Genomic DNA, 18111 nt, shown 5'->3' with positions numbered 1-18111 from the left:
ACTTAAAATGAGTATCTGTTGACTCAGCATTTCCACTGCTAACAGTTTACTGAAGATATTTGCACAAGTAGGCAAAGATAAAGGTACATTAACAGGAATCTGGGGATAAAATGACACATCCATTCACGGGAGTTGTTAGCAAGCAGTCAAAAGAATGAGGCTAATGTGGGGTTATGCCCAAGACATACTGTCAAGTGAAAAAAATCAAGTTGTAAAATAGAACATAGACTGTTAGAAATCAAGATAGCTTTGGAATTTTGTCATTTCCGAGAAAAATTACATAGTGTTTGCATAATTCCTAAATTTCTTGTTCTAATTCACTCCCCCCCTTTTAAACTGTAAATTGGATTCCAGTATATGATACATTTTTAAAAATCCCATTTACTGCAGTGCAGTGTGATATGGAAATTAGATTTGCTCAAGTTTTCATATCTTTTCCTCCATGTTCTGTTTTAAATATGAAGTTAAAATAAATAAAAATGTTTGAGTGTAGACAATTTTGACTTCACAATTACACTACAATACGACCTATTCTTACTTGAGGAATATTTTTTTTCTCTAAAGCAAATATTCCCTAAAGAATATTTTTTCCCCTATTCCAAAACATGATTATGTATCCCTATACCTAGCACAGTAACGGGCAGATTTATAGTTATATTTGTTGAATGAGAGGTTTCCATACATACAATGTAAAACATCTAGTAACTTTCCTTGCCAAGTTCTTTACATAGAAATAATGCTATTTCGTAAGAAATGAATGAGCGTTTTTAAGGGAAAATCAAAAAATTTTCGGCTTATCTCTGGTATCTTTTGACACTTAATCCAAGGTTCTATCCCTAAGGCCACACCTGTCTCCTGGCTGAAGAGTTGTGGGAGATTACAAAGCTTGTAGAGCTTACCCATAACTAGTGTTGATGTTTGCATTATCATTCGGACAAAATATTTTCAAACCAACTACTTTTAACTAAACAGATGCAACGTCCAGACCACTTTAACGGATAATCGAGCTTCGGAGAAGTATAGGTGTAGGTCAAGAAAATTTCTGTGTAGTAAGTAACGACAGGTAAGCCAAAAATAATGAAAAAATGCAAGATAACATATGACAAATGTTAGATGTGACTTTATCGTACAGAAGAGGGTGATGGAGGGAAGTCGGAGGTTATCCCGTTAGGCCCTCAGCAACAAGTGGGACCTAAGTCCCCGACTCGGGGAAGGCCTGAGGGGCGCACTCCCGGACACTCGGGACGCAACAAGGAGCCAGTTGCTATTATTCTAAGATTAGCCTGGCCTGTAGCACTCTGCAGAGTTAGAGAACGCAGGCGCGACGCGAGCCGACCCCGCCCTGTCCACGCCCCACTCCCGATGCCTGACCGCCAGAAGCGCGGCCTGGAACCCGCCCTGCTGTGGGGCGGGCGCACGAGGCCACGCCCCTGCCGGCGGGGAGGTCGGCTGCGCAGGCGCAGTCTCTTGAGGTTGTAGACGCGGCGTCTCGGCCCGGCGTGGTGAGTCCGGACTGCGGCGCTGGGGTTGCCGCAGTATCTCGGTCGTCGCTTCCTCGCCTCCAGCCTCTTGTGGCAGGACGGGCCTGGGAGAGAGGCGTCCTGCGCCTCCACCCCCCCCCCCCTTCGCGATCTCGGGGCGGGGGGGGGGGGAGGGGGGTTCCAGGCGGTCGCCGAGGGCCGCGTGAGTGCGGCCCGGCTGGGCGGCGGCTGGAGGAGCCGGGGTTGTTTGGGCGGGAGGGGGGCCGCGGGGAGGGGCCCGCGTCTCCGCGCGATCGCGACCGAGGCTCGGCCAGACACCCTTTTCCCGCCTCCCTCCCGCGCTCTCGCCTCACTACGCGTTTTGTCTTGAGAAAGTTGGGATGCTTTGGGTAGGAACCGGAGGAAGCAAGGCTCACCGCGGGGTTTTGGAAGCATCGCAGAGTATTAGGAGCCCTGGAGACGAGCTGCCGGGGTCCGAGTCTCCACCATTCGCTGGCTCCCGGACCTCTGCAAGTCACTTAACTTCTGTGTGTCTGTTTCCTCAAGGGTAAAATGAGGGAAGTAATAGTAACCTCTCTCAAAAGGTGATTGTTGAGAATCAAGTGTGATAGCATCTTTGAAGTGCTTAGAACCGAGCCTGATGCACAGCAAAAGTATGCACGTGCTGTTCATGTTTTGGAGCCTGATAACTAAAAGGACAGTGTGTCCTTCCCACGCTGAAAACAACTGCCCGAGAGTGAGTCCAAGGGTAGGGAAAAATGATTTTTTTCTTTTTCTCTTGTTTTTTCTTTGAGAATATGGGCTTTTGTTTGTATAGCATCTTTTCATAAAAAAATGCAAACATCTCTAAATAAGTTGCACAGCCTACAGCAGAGAAAAGACGGATGTTAGAGTAATACTGAAGTTGAAAACTGAAAAGTTTTGTTTGAGAAACCACGTGAGAAAAATGGCCAGAGCTTATTTGTGCTGAAAAGAGTTAACACACCGGCCCTGAGGCTGCTATCCTTAGAAAGGTCCGCTTTGCAAGACTACAACTTGTTTGGCATCTGGGAGAGAACTATGTAGTTAAGCCGGAGTTACCAGCCCCCATAAAACCCCCCTGGCCTGTGAGTCTGTTAGGGGTTCCCTGACAGAAACATTGCACAGACATTGCTAGATTTTCCTTTTTGGGGTAAAGAGTGCTCTGTTTGACCCTTTCGGGGAGGGAGAGAACATAAGCCTGCACGTGGATTCCTGCAAACTTCACTTGTGTCTTTTTAAAAAAAAAAATTTTTTTTTTCAACGTTTATTTATTTTTGGGACAGAGAGAGACAGAGCATGAACGGGGGAGGGGCAGAGAGAGAGGGAGACACAGAATCGGAAACAGGCTCCAGGCTCTGAGCCATCAGCGCAGAGCCCGACGCGGGGCTCGAACTCCCGGACCGCGAGATCGTGACCTGGCTGAAGCCGGACGCTTAACCGACCGCGCCACCCAGGCGCCCCCACTTGTGTCTTTTTGCATTATGATCCAGGCTGTAGTCCATACGACATTGCTGTAATAAAAATTAGTTATGAGTACAACTACATGCTGAGTCCTGTGAGTCCTTCAAGTGAATCCCCAAATGTGAGGGTGGGCTTGGAACTCCCCAGATCCAATATTGGTGGTAGAAAGAACTTGAAGGTCTAGTCATTGAACTTTAATTTTATTTCTTTTTGCCTTAAAGGGGACTGAAAAGGAAAGCTATCCAGATAAGTGATTGTTAAATAGTGGGTTGCTGTCCAGAAGTAATTCTGTTTAGATATATTCCATATGTCATAAAAATCACTGGAACTTAACTCTACTTGCCAAGTTTGAGTGTCTTTTACAGACCTTTTGCAGATTATAGGTCAAACACCTGATTTTTTTGTTGTTCTGCCAGCATTATGTGCCATTGCCTATCTAGAGTTTATCTGTGCAGTTGGGGAAAAGGTGTGACAAGTCTCTCATGGCCATTTTTCCTAGATTCTGTTACTTATGCCTATATTTTGAGGACATCAAGTTGAAATATTTGGAGGTAACTGTAGGCTTGGGGGTGGAAAGATCAGATTTGCCATCTGATTGTCTTTTTTTCCCCCTCAGTTAAGTAGAAGACTAGATACTATTTTGAGAAGTAAGTAGATGGAGGAGTGAGAGGTTTGGGAGAGTGAGAAAGGTTTCAGATGACTGTGTGAGGAGTAGGTAAGTAAGTTTTCCAGAAAGTGTAGTGGATAATGGCATGTCTTAATCCATTTGAGATTGAGACTGTGTTATGAATTTAGCAACCCAGTCTGCTTTCTTACAAGATTTTCTCCAGCCTGTTTGGATGGAGACGTGGAGAAAGTAGTTAATTGGGTTCATTTAGGTTTGAATTTGTGTTAGAGGAGTGATACGGTAGTCCTTAAGGCTGTGCTTTCATACTTTGTTCTTCCTATGTACATGGTAAGTAAGGTTGCACTCTTTGTACACGTCCACCTCCCACCCCCATATGCCCCATGTCTACTTGAAGTTAAATGTGGCCCTATGACTTGCTTGTGCTGGTAAAATATGACCAGATGCGACATATGTCATTTCCCAGTGAAGCTTTTTTTTTTTTAATGTTTATTTATTTTTGAGAGATTGAGAGAGAGAGAGAGAGAGAGAGACAGCACAAGTGGGAGAGGGGCAGAGAGAGAAAGGGAGACACAATCTGAAGCAGGCTTCAGGCTCTGAGCTACCAGCACAGAGCCCTACGCGGGGCTCAAACTCATGAGCCATGAGATCATGACCTGAGCTGAAGTCAGATGTTTAACCCACCGATCCAGCCACCCAGGCCCCCCTCTCTGAAGCTTTAAGAGCCAGCACTCCATTTGCCACTTCCCCATCTCTGTGCCTTGCTGTAGTGATCATGGAAGTGCTTGGTGAGAGGCAGCCTCTTGTCAACCTGCGCATTAAAAGTGAATAAGGGGGGCACCTGGATGGCGCAGTCAGTTAAGCGTCCGACTTCAGCCAGGTCACGATCTCGCGGTCCGTGAGTTCGAGCCCCGCATCGGGCTCTGGGCTGATGGCTCAGAGCCTGGAGCCTGTTTCCGATTCTGTGTCTCCCTCTCTCTCTGCCCCTCCCCCGTTCATGCTCTGTCTCTCTCTGTCCCAAAAATAAATAAACGTTGAAAAAAAAAATTAAAAAAAAAAGTGAATAAGGAGTGGCTGATCAGGCAAGCTGGAGGAACTTCAGTTGTGATTAGGGAAGGGAATACCTGAATTAGTGATTTTGCAAGGTGGAACTGTAGGGGTAAGTGGATGAGGAAGTTTGGAGGGAAAAGGCAGTCAGAAATGAAATGGTCGGGATTCCTGGCTTGCTCTGTCAGTAGAGCATCTGACTCTTCAACTCACGATCATGAAGCCCCATGTTGGGTGTGGAGACTAGTTGGAAGAAAAAGAAAAGAAATGGTCAGGGAACTCAGAGTCTTTGTAGATCTCCAACCCTGAAGGCCATGATTTGTTGCAACTCATTTCAAGAGTGATGACCCCTGGGGTTGAAGAAATGGCTCTTAAAATGGTAAACCCCAAAACTCCCTTTTGTGGAATGTAGTAGAACTAAATCAAGATTCAGAACTTATTATTGAGTTGAAAGATTCTTCCACCTTGATCAATAAAAGCAAGGAAACAGTTATGAAAATTACAGTATAGCTTAGCCATGGAACAGATATTAGGTAGCATTTAGGCTAAGCTACTTTAACAGAGACTCCAAGTACAGTGGTTTTAAAAAATGCTTCTTTTTATCTAAAATTTTTAGAATTAACTTTGGGGTTTTAAGAAATGTAAGGGACAGAGGTAAGTGACACCATGAAGAGACAAATTAAGTGTGGTACTTTATACGATGTTGCTATTGAAAGTGTAGCAATGGACTCCCAGCAATCCTTCCAACTGAGAGTTTGTTAGGCAAAACCTCAGGTCCTGTACCAGACTTGCTGAACCGAAATCCTCATTTTAACAACATCTTTAAGGTGGCTCGTATGCACTGCCCTGATCTCTTAAAAAAGCTAGTGTTTAGGAAAGTATAAGATGGGAAGAACAGTTGTAGATTAAAAGATACTAACAATCAACAGGACAGAACCAATACAGAGTGCAAATCTTGACTGAATATTGATTGATTTAAAAAAAAAACAACAGTATGGAAGATGCTTCAGCTGAAGAGGTTAGAATATGGTGGAATATCAGAATAGGGGATTCCTGTTCATTTTCTTAGATGTGATGATGATGAGATTATATGGAAAAATGTTCTTAAAAGAGACATGTTCTTTGCGACTTCCTTTAAAATAGTTGAGCAAAAACAAACATACCACATATGTGTATATATGTCTCTCTCTATACACGCTGATGTTTAGATAAAACAAATATGGCAAAATGTTCTCCGGGTGGAATCTAGATAGTAAATATATGGGTGCTTATTATATTGTTCTTTTAACTTTTGTGGAAGTGTAAATTTTTTCATGATAAAAAAGTGGAGAAAAAAAATGCAGTAGCGTTAAACAATTTATTTCTCTCTCACTTCAGTGCTAGGTCATATAGTGCAGGTAGGGCTGGCACACGGTTTCCATCCCTGGTCTGTGCTTTTCCAGCTTTTACTATTTCCTAGCTAGTGGGATGGGAAAATGGCAAGGGGAGCACATGGTCTAGAAGCAGCACTTACTTCCTTGATCAGAACTTTAGTTTTTTCATTCACCTGAGCATCATTTTTCCAGGGAGTAGTTGGTAAAAGTCAAATGTCATGTGCATTTGTATATTGGTTTAATAAAGATTTCTTTGGTTTCACCTGATGTTTTCTTCTCCCTCTGTTGATTTCCTAGGCCCAACTAAAATAGAAGTCATTTCAGTTTTAATATACATAAGGTACAGTAGCTAAAATTTTCATTTTGAGGGTTAAAGTATGTTCATCCCCCCCCCCCCCCCATCTTTTCAGTAACTAACAGATGCGGGTGAAAGAACCTTCCAAAGCTTTACCCGAGAAAGCAAAAAGAAGTAAAAGGCCTGCTATACCTCGTGATGAAGACTCTTCAGACGACATTGCTGGTAAATTGTGATATCTGGCATCCTTAATAGTGTTGCGGAAAATAACCATATTTGTTTTTAATTAAATCCTTTGCCCTTTATTTTCACTATTTTCTTTCTTTTAAAAAAAAATTTTTTTTTAACATGTATTTATTTTTGAAAGACTGAGAGGCAGAGCATGAGTGGGGCAGGAGCAGAGAGAGGGAGGGAGACACAGAATCCGAAGCAGGCTCCAGGCACCGAGCTGTCAGCACAGAGCCCGACACGGGGCTCAAACTCAAGAGTCGTGAGATCATGACCTGAGCCGAAGTCAGACGCTTAACTGACTGAGCCCCCCATCCTATTTTCACTATTTTCTACATGAACTTTAAAATCAGCTTGTCTAGTTCCAGAACATCCTGTTGATATTTTTATTGACATTTTTGTTTAGTTTATAAAGTAACCTAGAATCGGCATCTTTTTGTTTCCTGTTCTTCATGGCCTGTTAAAACCAAGCCTTCAAGGCCGGGAGGCGTCTCTGGGAGCTGCTCGCCTTGGACTTGGTTTTCTCTTCAGCTTCATGACCTCCGTTTTGGCCTCTGAGGATTCATACTTTCTTACTAGTTCAGCTCTCCATTTAAAAAGTTGTTTAGGGGCGCCTGGGTGGCGCAGTTGGTTAAGCGTCCGACTTCAGCCAGGTCACGATCTCGCGGTCCGTGAGTTCGAGCCCCGCGTCGGCTCTGGGCTGATGGCTCAGAGCCTGGAGCCTGTTTCCGATTCTGTGACTCCCTCTCTCTGCCCCTTCCCCGTTCATGCTCTGTCTCTCTCTGTCCCAAAAATAAATAAACGTTGAAAAAAAAAAGTTGTTTAAAATTTTTTTTCTTTCTTTTTTTTTTTTAATGTTTATTTACTTTTGAGAGAGAGAGAGAGAGAGAGAGAGAGAGAGAGAGAGAGACAGAGTGCAAGCAGGGGAGGGCAGAGAGAGGGAGACACCGAATCCTAAGCAGGCTCCAGGCTCTGAGCTGTCAGCACAGAGCCCGATGCGGGGCTCAAACTCACGAGCTGTGAGATCATGACCTGAGCCAAAGTCAGACGCTCATCTCACTGAGCCCCCCAGACACCCCTTTTATTTCCTGTTTACGTGGTTTTAACTTGGAAAGTGTTTGAGGACAGCTAGATTGCTAAATTGAGGGAAGACTAAATTATATCTTTAAGCATTTGTTTTATTCTGTGGATATGATTTTTTTTTCAGGGATTTTGAGTATTCTTACGTTAACTCTTCCTTGCCTGTCTTCTAGTTTCTTTTTCCTCAAATCTTCTAAAACTCCTGTTTCCTTTTCATTTTGCTTGCTGTTTTCATGTTTATCTTTACAGTGTTTTCTGCAGTGTGTGTTTCACCTTATGCCCTTTTTACTTTTGCCGTCATTTTTGTGGTTTATTTTTTTTTCTTCCATTTCTTTCCTGAACCCTGCTGGTCACTTCCTACTGTTTTGCCACCTTGTGCTGGAGCATTTTGCTTCTGTTTTGTATTTTTATTTCATGGCAATTATTTCTGTGCCACTTGTTTTTCCTTTTTATTATATTGGCATAGAATTTGTGGCTTTGATTTCTCATTTCTTTCATTCTTTGAAGGAGGGTCACTTTTCTTGGGCCATTTAGTTTTGGAATATTCGTGTAAGAAGGAAGGCCAAAGCACTGTCGAGACCAACTGTAGTTTTGAGTCTGAGCACATTGAACCTTCTTCCCACCCAACAGGATTATGCCGCCCTGGGTTATTTCAGAATCCAAAATATCCCTTCTCCCTTGCCTTAGAGAGAAGACTATTTCTGGCAAACATGGCTTGTTCTTTTGTTTCTCACTTAGTGAATGAGACGTTGCCGCCTTTTGCTTCTTAAAACAAAACTGGATACTGGGGAGCTCCTGCCAGTGTGGTTGCAGCACAGAGATTTCGGTTTTGTTCTTGTCTGTGAAGCACACGTCGTTCTCTGTGGAGTCTACAGCTGCAGTGTTCTCTCTGCTTCCTTCTGTATACACTCCTATTTGGGATTTCTGGGCCTCAGTTGTCTCCTGGTTTTTCTGAAAATGAACTTGGTTTTTTTGTTTCGTGTTCTTGTTGACCTTGGGTGGTTCTGGGAAGAGAATGGGAAAGTGTTGATTTTAGACCATCATTTACAAACTGGAAGACCTCCTTGTGGAGTTTTTATTAATACTTGAGATGAAAAACATGGAGATTTTACTTGTTGTTTCTGATTTGTTAATGTGGGACAACGATAGACTTCAATACATTTGTAGATTTTCTTCAGGAATCCCTAGAGGACTTGTTTGGCAAATCAAATTTAGACAATTGTATAATTAAATTACAGAAAACTGAGGAAATCTCCTTATTAGCACAGAAAAAAAAATTGTTTATGTTTCCCCCCACAAGAGATTATGAATACTATTTACTTATTTATTAAATGTTTATTTATTTTGAGAGAGAAAGAGAGGGTGAGTATGAGTGGGAGGAGGACAGAGAGAGAGGGAGAGAATCCGAAGCAGGCTCCATTCTGTCTGTGCAGAGCCATGACTGTGAGATCATGACCTGAGTGGAAATCAAGAGCTGGCTGCTTCTCTGACTGAGGCACCAGATGCCCCTATAAATACTGTTTAAACACTGGTTAGTCTTGTAGAAAAACTTCAAACTTTCAGATTTCTTTATAAAAAGTACCTATGGTTGAGGCATTTAAAAGCTAATAGAATTCATTTAGAGGCCTGGAACCTTTTTATAATGAATTTACTTATCTCTGAATTCATTAACAATTTCAGTTTTATAAGTCTGATTTATAGAATCAGAGACTAGTTAAGTTGTCCCCTGGCCAGATCCCACCCCAGAGATGATATAGAAAGTGTATGGAGTGATTTTTCCACTTAGAATTTTAAAATATAAAAACTCAAAGCAGTGATATTTGTTAAACCATGTCTAGGTCCTGTTCTTGTGTGGTCATCTATCAGTCTTCCCCAGAACACCCCTTTCGTTAATGGCATGTGTCCTTTTCAAATACAGGACTTCAGAGTCACTCCTTTTGTGTCTATTCTTGTAACTTGCTCTTGGTGTACAATGAGAAGGCTTAATCTTTTATCAGATTTACACATTACTTATGCTGAAAGTAAATTATATTTTACAACAAATCACTTGTCAGGAGTCACATTCTTAGCCTTCAGGATGAATGGGACTAACGCTTAGCCTCTCTCTAGTTAACTAATAGGGGCAAGGAGTGCTGGGCGTTTAGGAAGGGAAGTGGAGAAAGTGGAAATGCGCATACTCCTGTTTCCCTCTTCAAGTTACTCAGTCTTTCCTTCGTTGTTTGGTTTTGGCAGATAGTTGTAGTTTTGGTGTTTGGGATAGTTGGAGAAATGGAAGTGTCATTGTGTCCTTGCGAGAAGACTATGGTTATCTGAAGAAATAAAAACATATTAGGTCATTTTGGCCATTTGTCTCCTCATGGTGCACACAGTGGGACTCTGTTATAAAGGATAATTAAGGGCTATGCAAAGTCATTTGCTATTTGAAAATATTCATTAAGGGGCACCTGGGTGGCTTGGTCGGTTAAGCGTACGACTTCGGCTCAGGTCACAATCTCACGGTCCGTGAGTTCAAGCCCCGCGCTGGGGTTTGTGCTGGCAGCTCAGAGCCTGGAGCCTGTTTCAGATTCTGTGTCTCCCTCTCTCTCTGCCCCTCCCCTGTTCATTCTCTGTCTCTATCTGTCTCAAAAATAAATAAACGTTAAAAAAAAATATAAAAAAAATTTATTAAGGACAATTCTTGTACCTGTAAATGATTCCATTGTTTGTTCTTCTCTCTCTCCTTTCTCCCAACAGGGATGAAAATAGCATCAGAGCAGAGGTAGGCTCTGTGGAAAGATTTTATGTGTGTATCTTAATGAGAAGAAAATATATTCAAAATCCTTATTAACACAGCTGCTCAGCAAATTATCTCCTTTATTTATTAAACTTTTTACTTTTGGCCTAATTTTACTTTATTTTTTTAACATTTATTTATTAAAAAAATTTTTTTAATGTTTATTTTTGATATAGAGAGAGAGAGAGACAGACCATGAGTGGGGGAGGGACAGAGAGAGAGGGACACACAGAATCCAAAGCAGGCTCCAGGCTCTGAATGGTCAGTGTAGAGTCCGATGCAGGGCTCGAACTTACAGACCATGAGATCATGACCTGAGCCGAAGTCGGATGCTCAACCGACTGAACCACCCAGGCCCTGTAACATTTATTTATTTTTGAGAGATGGAGAGACAGAGTGTGAGAGGGGGAGCATCAGAGAGACAGGGAGACACAGAATCTGAAACAGGCTCCAGGCTCTGAGCTGTCAGCACATAGCCTGATGCAGGGCTTGAACTCACAAACCGTGAGATCATGACCTGAGCCGAAGTTGGACACTTAACTGACTGAGCCACCTGGGCGCCCCTATTTTTGACCTGATTTTAAATTAATAGGAAGGTACAGAGAAATACACAAGGGGGTCCCATTCATTCTTCACCCAACCTTTCCTGATTTAATCTTATTTCGACAGTACGGTATTAAAACCAGGAAGATGACGTCACTACAATCCTTAGAGCTTCTTCTGATTTCACCAGATCTACAAGGCCTCATATGTGTGTATTTGAGTGTGTATAACTCTATATGCAGTCTAATTACATGTGTAGTTTTGTAACTACCACAATTGAGATTCCTGGCTGTACCATCACCATCCCAAGTGTTACCTGATAATAGGTAACCTGTCCTCCACCCATAGTTCCTGGCAGCCACAAATCTGTTTTCCAACTCTATAATTATGTTATTTCACAAGTGCTTTATAAATGGAGCCATGCAGTATGTATCCTTTTAAGTTACTTGGTTTTTTTAATCTCTTTGCTTTTTAGTTACAGCGTTTTCATGCTATTGATTTTTGCTAAATGATGATAGCACTTTGGTTTAGCAAAGAAACTGTTCAGATTTTGTTATGTCTTATTCAGTAGGTTTCACTTGCCCACATGTAAGTCTTGCCATCAGTGTGAATCATGTGAAGAAAGCAATAGCTGAGAATGTGTGGTCAGTTTGCTCCGACTGTTTAAGGGAAAGAAGATTCTGTGATGGGCAGCCAGTACTTTCCTCTGACATTTGGTTGTGCCTCAAGTGTGGTTTTCAGGTGAGAAAAGTGATTTTTATCTGTGACTTTAGTCTTAAATATTTTTATTAAATGCTTATTATGAGTTGGACTATTGGTAATGTTTAGAACTTAAGATAAGTTTATTCCATGTTTGGATAGACCTTTCCAAGGCTGAACTTAGAAACTTTGTTAAGGTAAAGTAAAAGGTATGTTATCTTCAGAAAGTGATCATGTGTGATTTAGAAATACTTTGAAAGGGAAGCCAACCTACTCACAGTAGTTCTCAGGCCTGGACCTGTCTTTACCTGTTTGTATTTACTTATGAAACGAATCCAAGTTTTTTTTACATCTTTCTAAATTAATTTTTTTCTATGAAATGATTCTTAAAAAAAAAAAAAAAAACAAAACAACACATTATCTTGGGGCACCCAGGTGGCTCAGTCAGTTGAGCGGCTGACTTCGGCTCAGGCCATGATCTCATAGCTCGTGAGTTCGAGCCCCGCGTCAGGCTCTGTGCTGACAGCTCAGAGCCTGGAGCCTGCTTCGGATTCTGTGTCTCCCTCTCTCTGCTTCGGATTCTGTGTCTCCCTCTCTCTCTGCCCCTAACCCACTCACATTCTGTCTCTGTCTCTCTCATAAATAAATAAATAAATAAATAAATAAATAAATAAATAAATAAACCATTAAAACAGATTATCTTAACAGCTTAGAAGCTATTAATAAATACTGTAGTAATTTTTTATTTATTATTTTTTAATATTTATTTATTTTGAGAGACAGAGACAGAGTGCAAGCAGGTGAGGGGTGGAGAGAGAGACACACACACACACAGAATCCAAAGCAGGCTCCAGGCTCTGAGCTGTCAGCACAGAGCCCAACGCGGGGCTCAAACCCACAAACCGTGAGATCATGACCTGAGCCGAAGTCGGACATTTAACCGACTGAGCCACCCAGGTGCCCCTGTAATAATTTTTTAAATGTTTGTTTATTTTTGAGAGAGAGAGAAAATGAGAACAAGTGGGGGAGGGGCAGAGAGAGAGTCAGAGGATCTGAAGCAGGCTCCGTGCTGACAACAGAGAGCCTAATGTGGGGCTCAAACTCACAAACCATGAGATCATGACTTAAGCTGAAGTCACCTAGGTGCCCCTATCATTAATAATTTTTGAATAACATATTTAAGATGTATATAATTTTACTAAAATAAGAGAATTCCTTATTATCTCTCATAGACAGTCCATAAGAGGACCACTTCAGGGTTAGTTAATTCAATGGAAAGAGCACTGAAAACTGAGATTTCTTCCATTTTTCTTCTGTGTCAATCTCAATTCATGACTTTTTATGGCCAAAGATGTTTCATGTGTTATGTATCACAGAGCAATCCCCAAAGGCCAGAAAGGGCAAAAAGGATATCCCTTTCCTGTTTGTTTTGTTTTTTAATATATAAAACTTTGCCAGAAACATCCAGCAGACTGCCCCTCATGTCTCATTGACCAGAATTGGATCTTATTTCTTTACTTGCCTGGTGAGGGAAATTACTATGATTTTGGTCTGAGTCTCATGAGTTGTCGTGGGTTTGGGTGGAGGTGTGGACAGTACTAGAAAATGTGTGTATAGGAGGGGGCACTGGTCTGTGGGGATGCTTGGTGCCCCACTGTGTAAAAGGCAGAGAGTGTATGCATTTTTAAATAATAGGGAAATTCACTTGCGTCATGATTGTTTCCGGTAAATACTATATAACAAAAAGCAAGTTAGTCTCTTTGCAAGAAATTAAATTTAATGAGAATCTATATTCCTTTCTGAAACTTGTCCTTCCTGCTTGAAATTAAAAACAAAACTTTTTCAGTATACGTTTGAGTATGATTTAGGTTTTGATTAATTTGAAAGAAATGTAAATGTAAATTGTACAAATAGCATTCTGTTCATCTTTAGGGATGCGGTAGAAACTCAGAAAGCCATCATTCAGTGAAGCACTACAAGAATCAGAGAACAGAATCTCATTGTATTACAATTAGTCTGAACACATGGATTATATGGTAAGTTAGTTTTTTGTCACTACTTGTGTCCACTACAAAAAATATCTTCTCTCCAAGCTTTACAAGGTAAAATATTTAAAGTTGTTGTACCAGCTGATGCTTTTTAGCCTGAACACAATCTATAGAATACTGTAAGAAAATTAACATTACCCATGAATATAAAATTTAAATAAGAAAAAATTTAGTCATCCCTTTACTTTTCTTTAGCATTTTCTTGGTAGGGTAAAGAAACATCCTTCCTAGCTGATTTTTCGTAATGAACTTGCTAATACAGAATTCTAGAGTTCTTTTTTTTTTTTTTAATTTTTTTTTCAAAGTTTATTTTATTTTTTGGGACAGAGAGAGACAGAGCATGAATGGGGGAGGGGCAGAGAGAGAGGGAGACACAGAATCGGAAACAGGCTCCAGGCTCCGAGCCATCAGCCCAGAGCCTGACGCGGGGCTCAAACTCACGGACCGCGAGATCGTGACCTGGCTGAAGTCGGACGCTTAACCGACTGCGCCACCCAGGCGCCCCCAGAATTCTAGAGTTCTTGAGAAGGAAGGTACTTCAGGCGGTCAAGTGGTTTGGTGATTCCCTGCAGGGAAAGGGAAAGCCTGGGCATATGTAGTTTGTAGAAACTCCAGTGATTTTACTACTTAACCCTGCTGGGAACCAAATCCAGTTCCCCCATGTTGCATAAAAATGATACTCATGTTACACCAAGTATCATTTACTTTTTTCTGGTTACAAAGTAAAAATCCAGGCACTAAAACAAGTGTTTTGATTCCCTAGTTTCTTACCAGCATAACACACTACTACAGTGGCATAAATGGATACTGTATTGAAAAGCTTTCTATATGTTTTGCAACAAAAATCTTCTAATTGGAATCTTCAGACTCCTACAAAAGTTTTCAAGTTCTCCTTGAATGAATTTCCGGAAGTTTTCAAGTTTTCAAGTTTTCTTTAACACAAAACTGTTTTAACTTTGTGTTTTCATTTCAGGGACCTAAAGGTAATACAAGGATGTTTCGGCTTATAGAAGAGTTAATCACCTTTTTTAATCCAGGGCACGGGTCAGGTGCTTGCCCCATCTGTGTTTTTGCTGTTGTTGGCCCCAAGTAACAACACTGGGGAGAATGAGGAAGGCACAGAGGCGGCGTGCTATGTAAACAATGCAGTGGAGCCAAGGGAGAGGAAGAGGCTGCCATATGTGGCAGCTTAGCAGATACTTCTCTGTAATCTGAACAGAGCAGTGGTCTCAAACTATGGGGTGCATCGGAATCACCAGGAAGGTCTTGTTGAAATAGATTGCTGGGTCCCAGACCTAAAGATTCTGCTTTCGTAGTTCTTGGGTAGCACCTAAGAATTTACACTTCTAACAAGTTCCTAGGTATTGCCAGTGCTGCTGGTCTGGGGAGCCCGGTTCCAGGACCATAGGAATAGAGGAAGGTGGAGGGGGAATTGAGTGGCACCTGGTAGAATAGGCTCATTTCAAGTGAGTCTATGTCAGAACTTGTGTTATAGCTCTTAGGACCATAAAGATGGTGTGAATCGTGATGTAATTTCAGGGGGAAAATAAACACCTTACCTAGCATAATGTTGTTAGTTTTAACTTTATTGATTTTATAATTTTTTATGCTTAATTGTGTAATTTTGCTTTCATAGGTAAATAGAATTATAAGGGTGATCAATTTATTGGGTTTTGTGAATGGAATGTTGGATTTATATTATAATGAAAATAACTTAAGTCGCATTTGGGGAGTCTGTAAAATTATTTTCCTTTTTAAAAAAAATTTTTTTTAACTTTTATTCATTTTTGAGAGACAGAGGGCAAGCAGTGGAGGGGCAGAGAGAGAGGGAGACATAGACTTGGAAGCAGGCTCCAGGTTCTGATCTGTCACCACAGATCCCGATGTGGGGCTTGAATGCATGAGCCATGAGATCATGACCTAAGCCGAAGTCAGATGCCTAACTGTGTGAGCCACCCAGGCGCCCCTAAAACTATTTATTTTTAAAATGATAATACATTTTGGTTGTTGTGAGGAATTAGAACATGCATGTGAAGCATTTTAGTTATTTCTGATGGAAGCAAGTAGAACTAGTTTATGGTGAGCTGTCCTCTTTTCTCCAAATTCACTGCCATTATGTGGTTTTTCTTTACATTTCCTTTTTGTACCTTAAAGTTACAATATATTTTATAACACGTAAAAATTAAATAGCAATGTCAGTAAAAATTCCTTGACATTTCAGGTTTTTTTTTTTAATTTAGAGAGAAAGAGTGAGCAGGGGAGTGGGGCAGAGAGAGAGAGAGAGAGAGAGAGAGAGAGAGAGAGAGAATGAACCTTAAGCAGGCTCCATGCTCAGCATGGAACTGACACAGGGCTCGATCCCACCACTCAGATCATGACCTGAGCTGAAATCAAGAGTCAGTCAGATGCTCAATTGACTGAGCCATACAGGCACCTTGCAAATGAGCAATTTTTATTATTTTAGGCAATAGTTACATAAGTAAAATTTGAGCACATATTGTAGTGTAAGCCTGGTAACTGTAACTACATTGTTTGGATTCCATCATGGTCTATTAGAAAAGATATTTTGGGAAGGTTTTCTGTGACTTGTTTCCTTCACAGATTTATCTGTATATCTGTATGCAAGTGATAGAGTAATGTTTGTATTTTGAGTATGAGTAAATATTTGACTGCATTTTGAGTGCTATTTAGAAAAGGAACCCCTACCTAGTTTATAGCCGTGATCCCAGGACCACCAATAATTTAAGAATATTGTGAATATATAAAGTGGTGTTGGTATAACATGTTTAGAAAACACTTTAAAAAAAAAAACATTTTCAATAGGTTCAAATATATTTTCTTGTTTGACCATTAGATCTTATGAAGATAAAGGAAGCAGGTAATGATAGTATATAGAAAAAACCTTTCTTAAAACTGTATGCACTAATGAGTAAACTTAGTGGAGGACAGTTTTCTAAAAATGAATGTGCTTTTGAAAATCTCTTTGAAAAAAAAAACAGTATAAAAAAATAAAAAAAAAGAAAATCTCTTTGAGAGCCCTGTCTTTTGAACGAAGCCCAAACACAATACAACTCTTACCCAGTCTTCCCCATCTCTGTAAATGGAAACTTCATCACTTAAGTATTCAAGCCAGAAGCCTAGCAGTTACTTTCTTTTCTATGTTATTTTGTTTTTTTAATTCTTTAACGAAAGTAGACAAAATGGTATAATGAAATCCTCTGTACCCATCACCCAGCTTTAAACATTCTCAACTCACAGTAAGTCTTGTTTCCTCTGGACCAGAATTTCTCAGTCTCCATACTGTTGTCATTTTGGCTGATAATTCTTTGTTGTGACAGGACCATCCTGTATGTCGTAGAATGTTTAGCATTCTCTACCCAGTGGATGCCAGTAGCACTTCCCCAGTTGTGACAACCAAAAATGTCTCAGAATATTACCAAATGTCCTCTGGGGGGCTGGGGGGCAAAATTGCTTCTGTTTGAGAATCACTGACATGCCCTCATCCATTTCCCCCTTTCCATGGCAGTTATTCGGATACTTCTCTGTTCCTTCCTGAAATATGTGTAAATTAAATCTGTTCATTTTTATCCAAATCCACTGCTTCTACCTTGGCCTGCTTCTATTCCCTATTCCCTCCATCTGACATTAGTCAGAGTGCTGTTTGTGAAATGTGAATGGGATCACGTCACTTCCCTGCTTACAAAACTCCTCATGACTTTCCATTACACTTAGGATAAACTACCAGAACTTTAATTTGAATAAGGCTGTGCCTGAACTGTCTCCTGTTTATTTCTTTAGACTTCCCTAATGTCTCACCCTAGGTATACTTTTTTGCCCCTCCTTCATTTAAGTATAAGACTCGATAAATATCAACTTTATTACCTGGTGTGCAACATTATTGAAGATGCTTTCATAATATTTGCTTACATTTTATATTTTTTCAGGTGTTACGAATGTGATGAAAAATTATCAACACACTGTAATAAGAAGGTTTTGGCTCAAACAGTTGATTTTCTCCAGAAACATGTTTCTAAAACACAAACAAGTAAGTTAAGCAATTGCTAAAGAAATTTTTATTAAAGTATGATATTTTATATTTACTTTAAAATAGATTTACTTGGGGTGCCTGGGTGGCTCAGTTGGTTAAGTGTCTGACTCTTGATTCTGGCTCAGGTCATGATCTCATGGTTTGTGAGATTGAGCCCCGCATCAGGCTCCGCACTGACAGTGCTGAACCTGCTTGGGATTCTCTCTTCCTCTCTCAAATAAAGAAAGAAAATACCCCCCCTCCCCCATGCACAAGTGTGTGCGCTCTCTCTCTTTCTCTCTCTCTCAAAATAAATAAACATTAAAAAAAAATAATAAAATAATTTAAGGGCACCTGGGTGGCTTAGTTGGTTGAGCATCCGACTTCGTCTCAGGTCATGATCTTGAGGT

The 18111-nt window shown here is 40.8% G+C and overlaps 1 protein-coding gene across 4 annotated transcripts in view; it reads left to right on the top strand.

The window, feature by feature from the left end:
- Window positions 1-1450: 1450 nt before the first annotated feature.
- The window catches only part of USP45 (ubiquitin specific peptidase 45), a 79047-nt gene continuing 62386 nt past the window's right edge, over window positions 1451-18111 (top strand). The window contains exons 1-5 of one of the 4 annotated variants that reach the window (XM_043591994.1): window positions 1451-1502; window positions 6419-6528; window positions 11496-11668; window positions 13559-13662; window positions 17619-17719. In XM_043591994.1, coding sequence (XP_043447929.1) covers window positions 6429-6528; window positions 11496-11668; window positions 13559-13662; window positions 17619-17719 — 478 coding nt within the window. In that variant the 5' untranslated portion in view covers window positions 1451-1502; window positions 6419-6428. Of the gene's footprint in view, window positions 2230-6418; window positions 6529-11495; window positions 11669-13558; window positions 13663-17618; window positions 17720-18111 lie in introns of all 4 variants that reach the window. The other 3 variants (XM_043591997.1, XM_043591996.1, XM_043591999.1) reach the window with 3 other exon arrangements.

The sequence above is a fragment of the Prionailurus bengalensis genome, chromosome B2 (assembly GCF_016509475.1).
Source record: "Prionailurus bengalensis isolate Pbe53 chromosome B2, Fcat_Pben_1.1_paternal_pri, whole genome shotgun sequence".
NCBI lineage: Eukaryota > Metazoa > Chordata > Mammalia > Carnivora > Felidae > Prionailurus > Prionailurus bengalensis.
The sequence above is the reverse complement of the archived record's forward strand: the minus strand, read 5'-3'. Positions and strand labels throughout refer to the sequence as shown.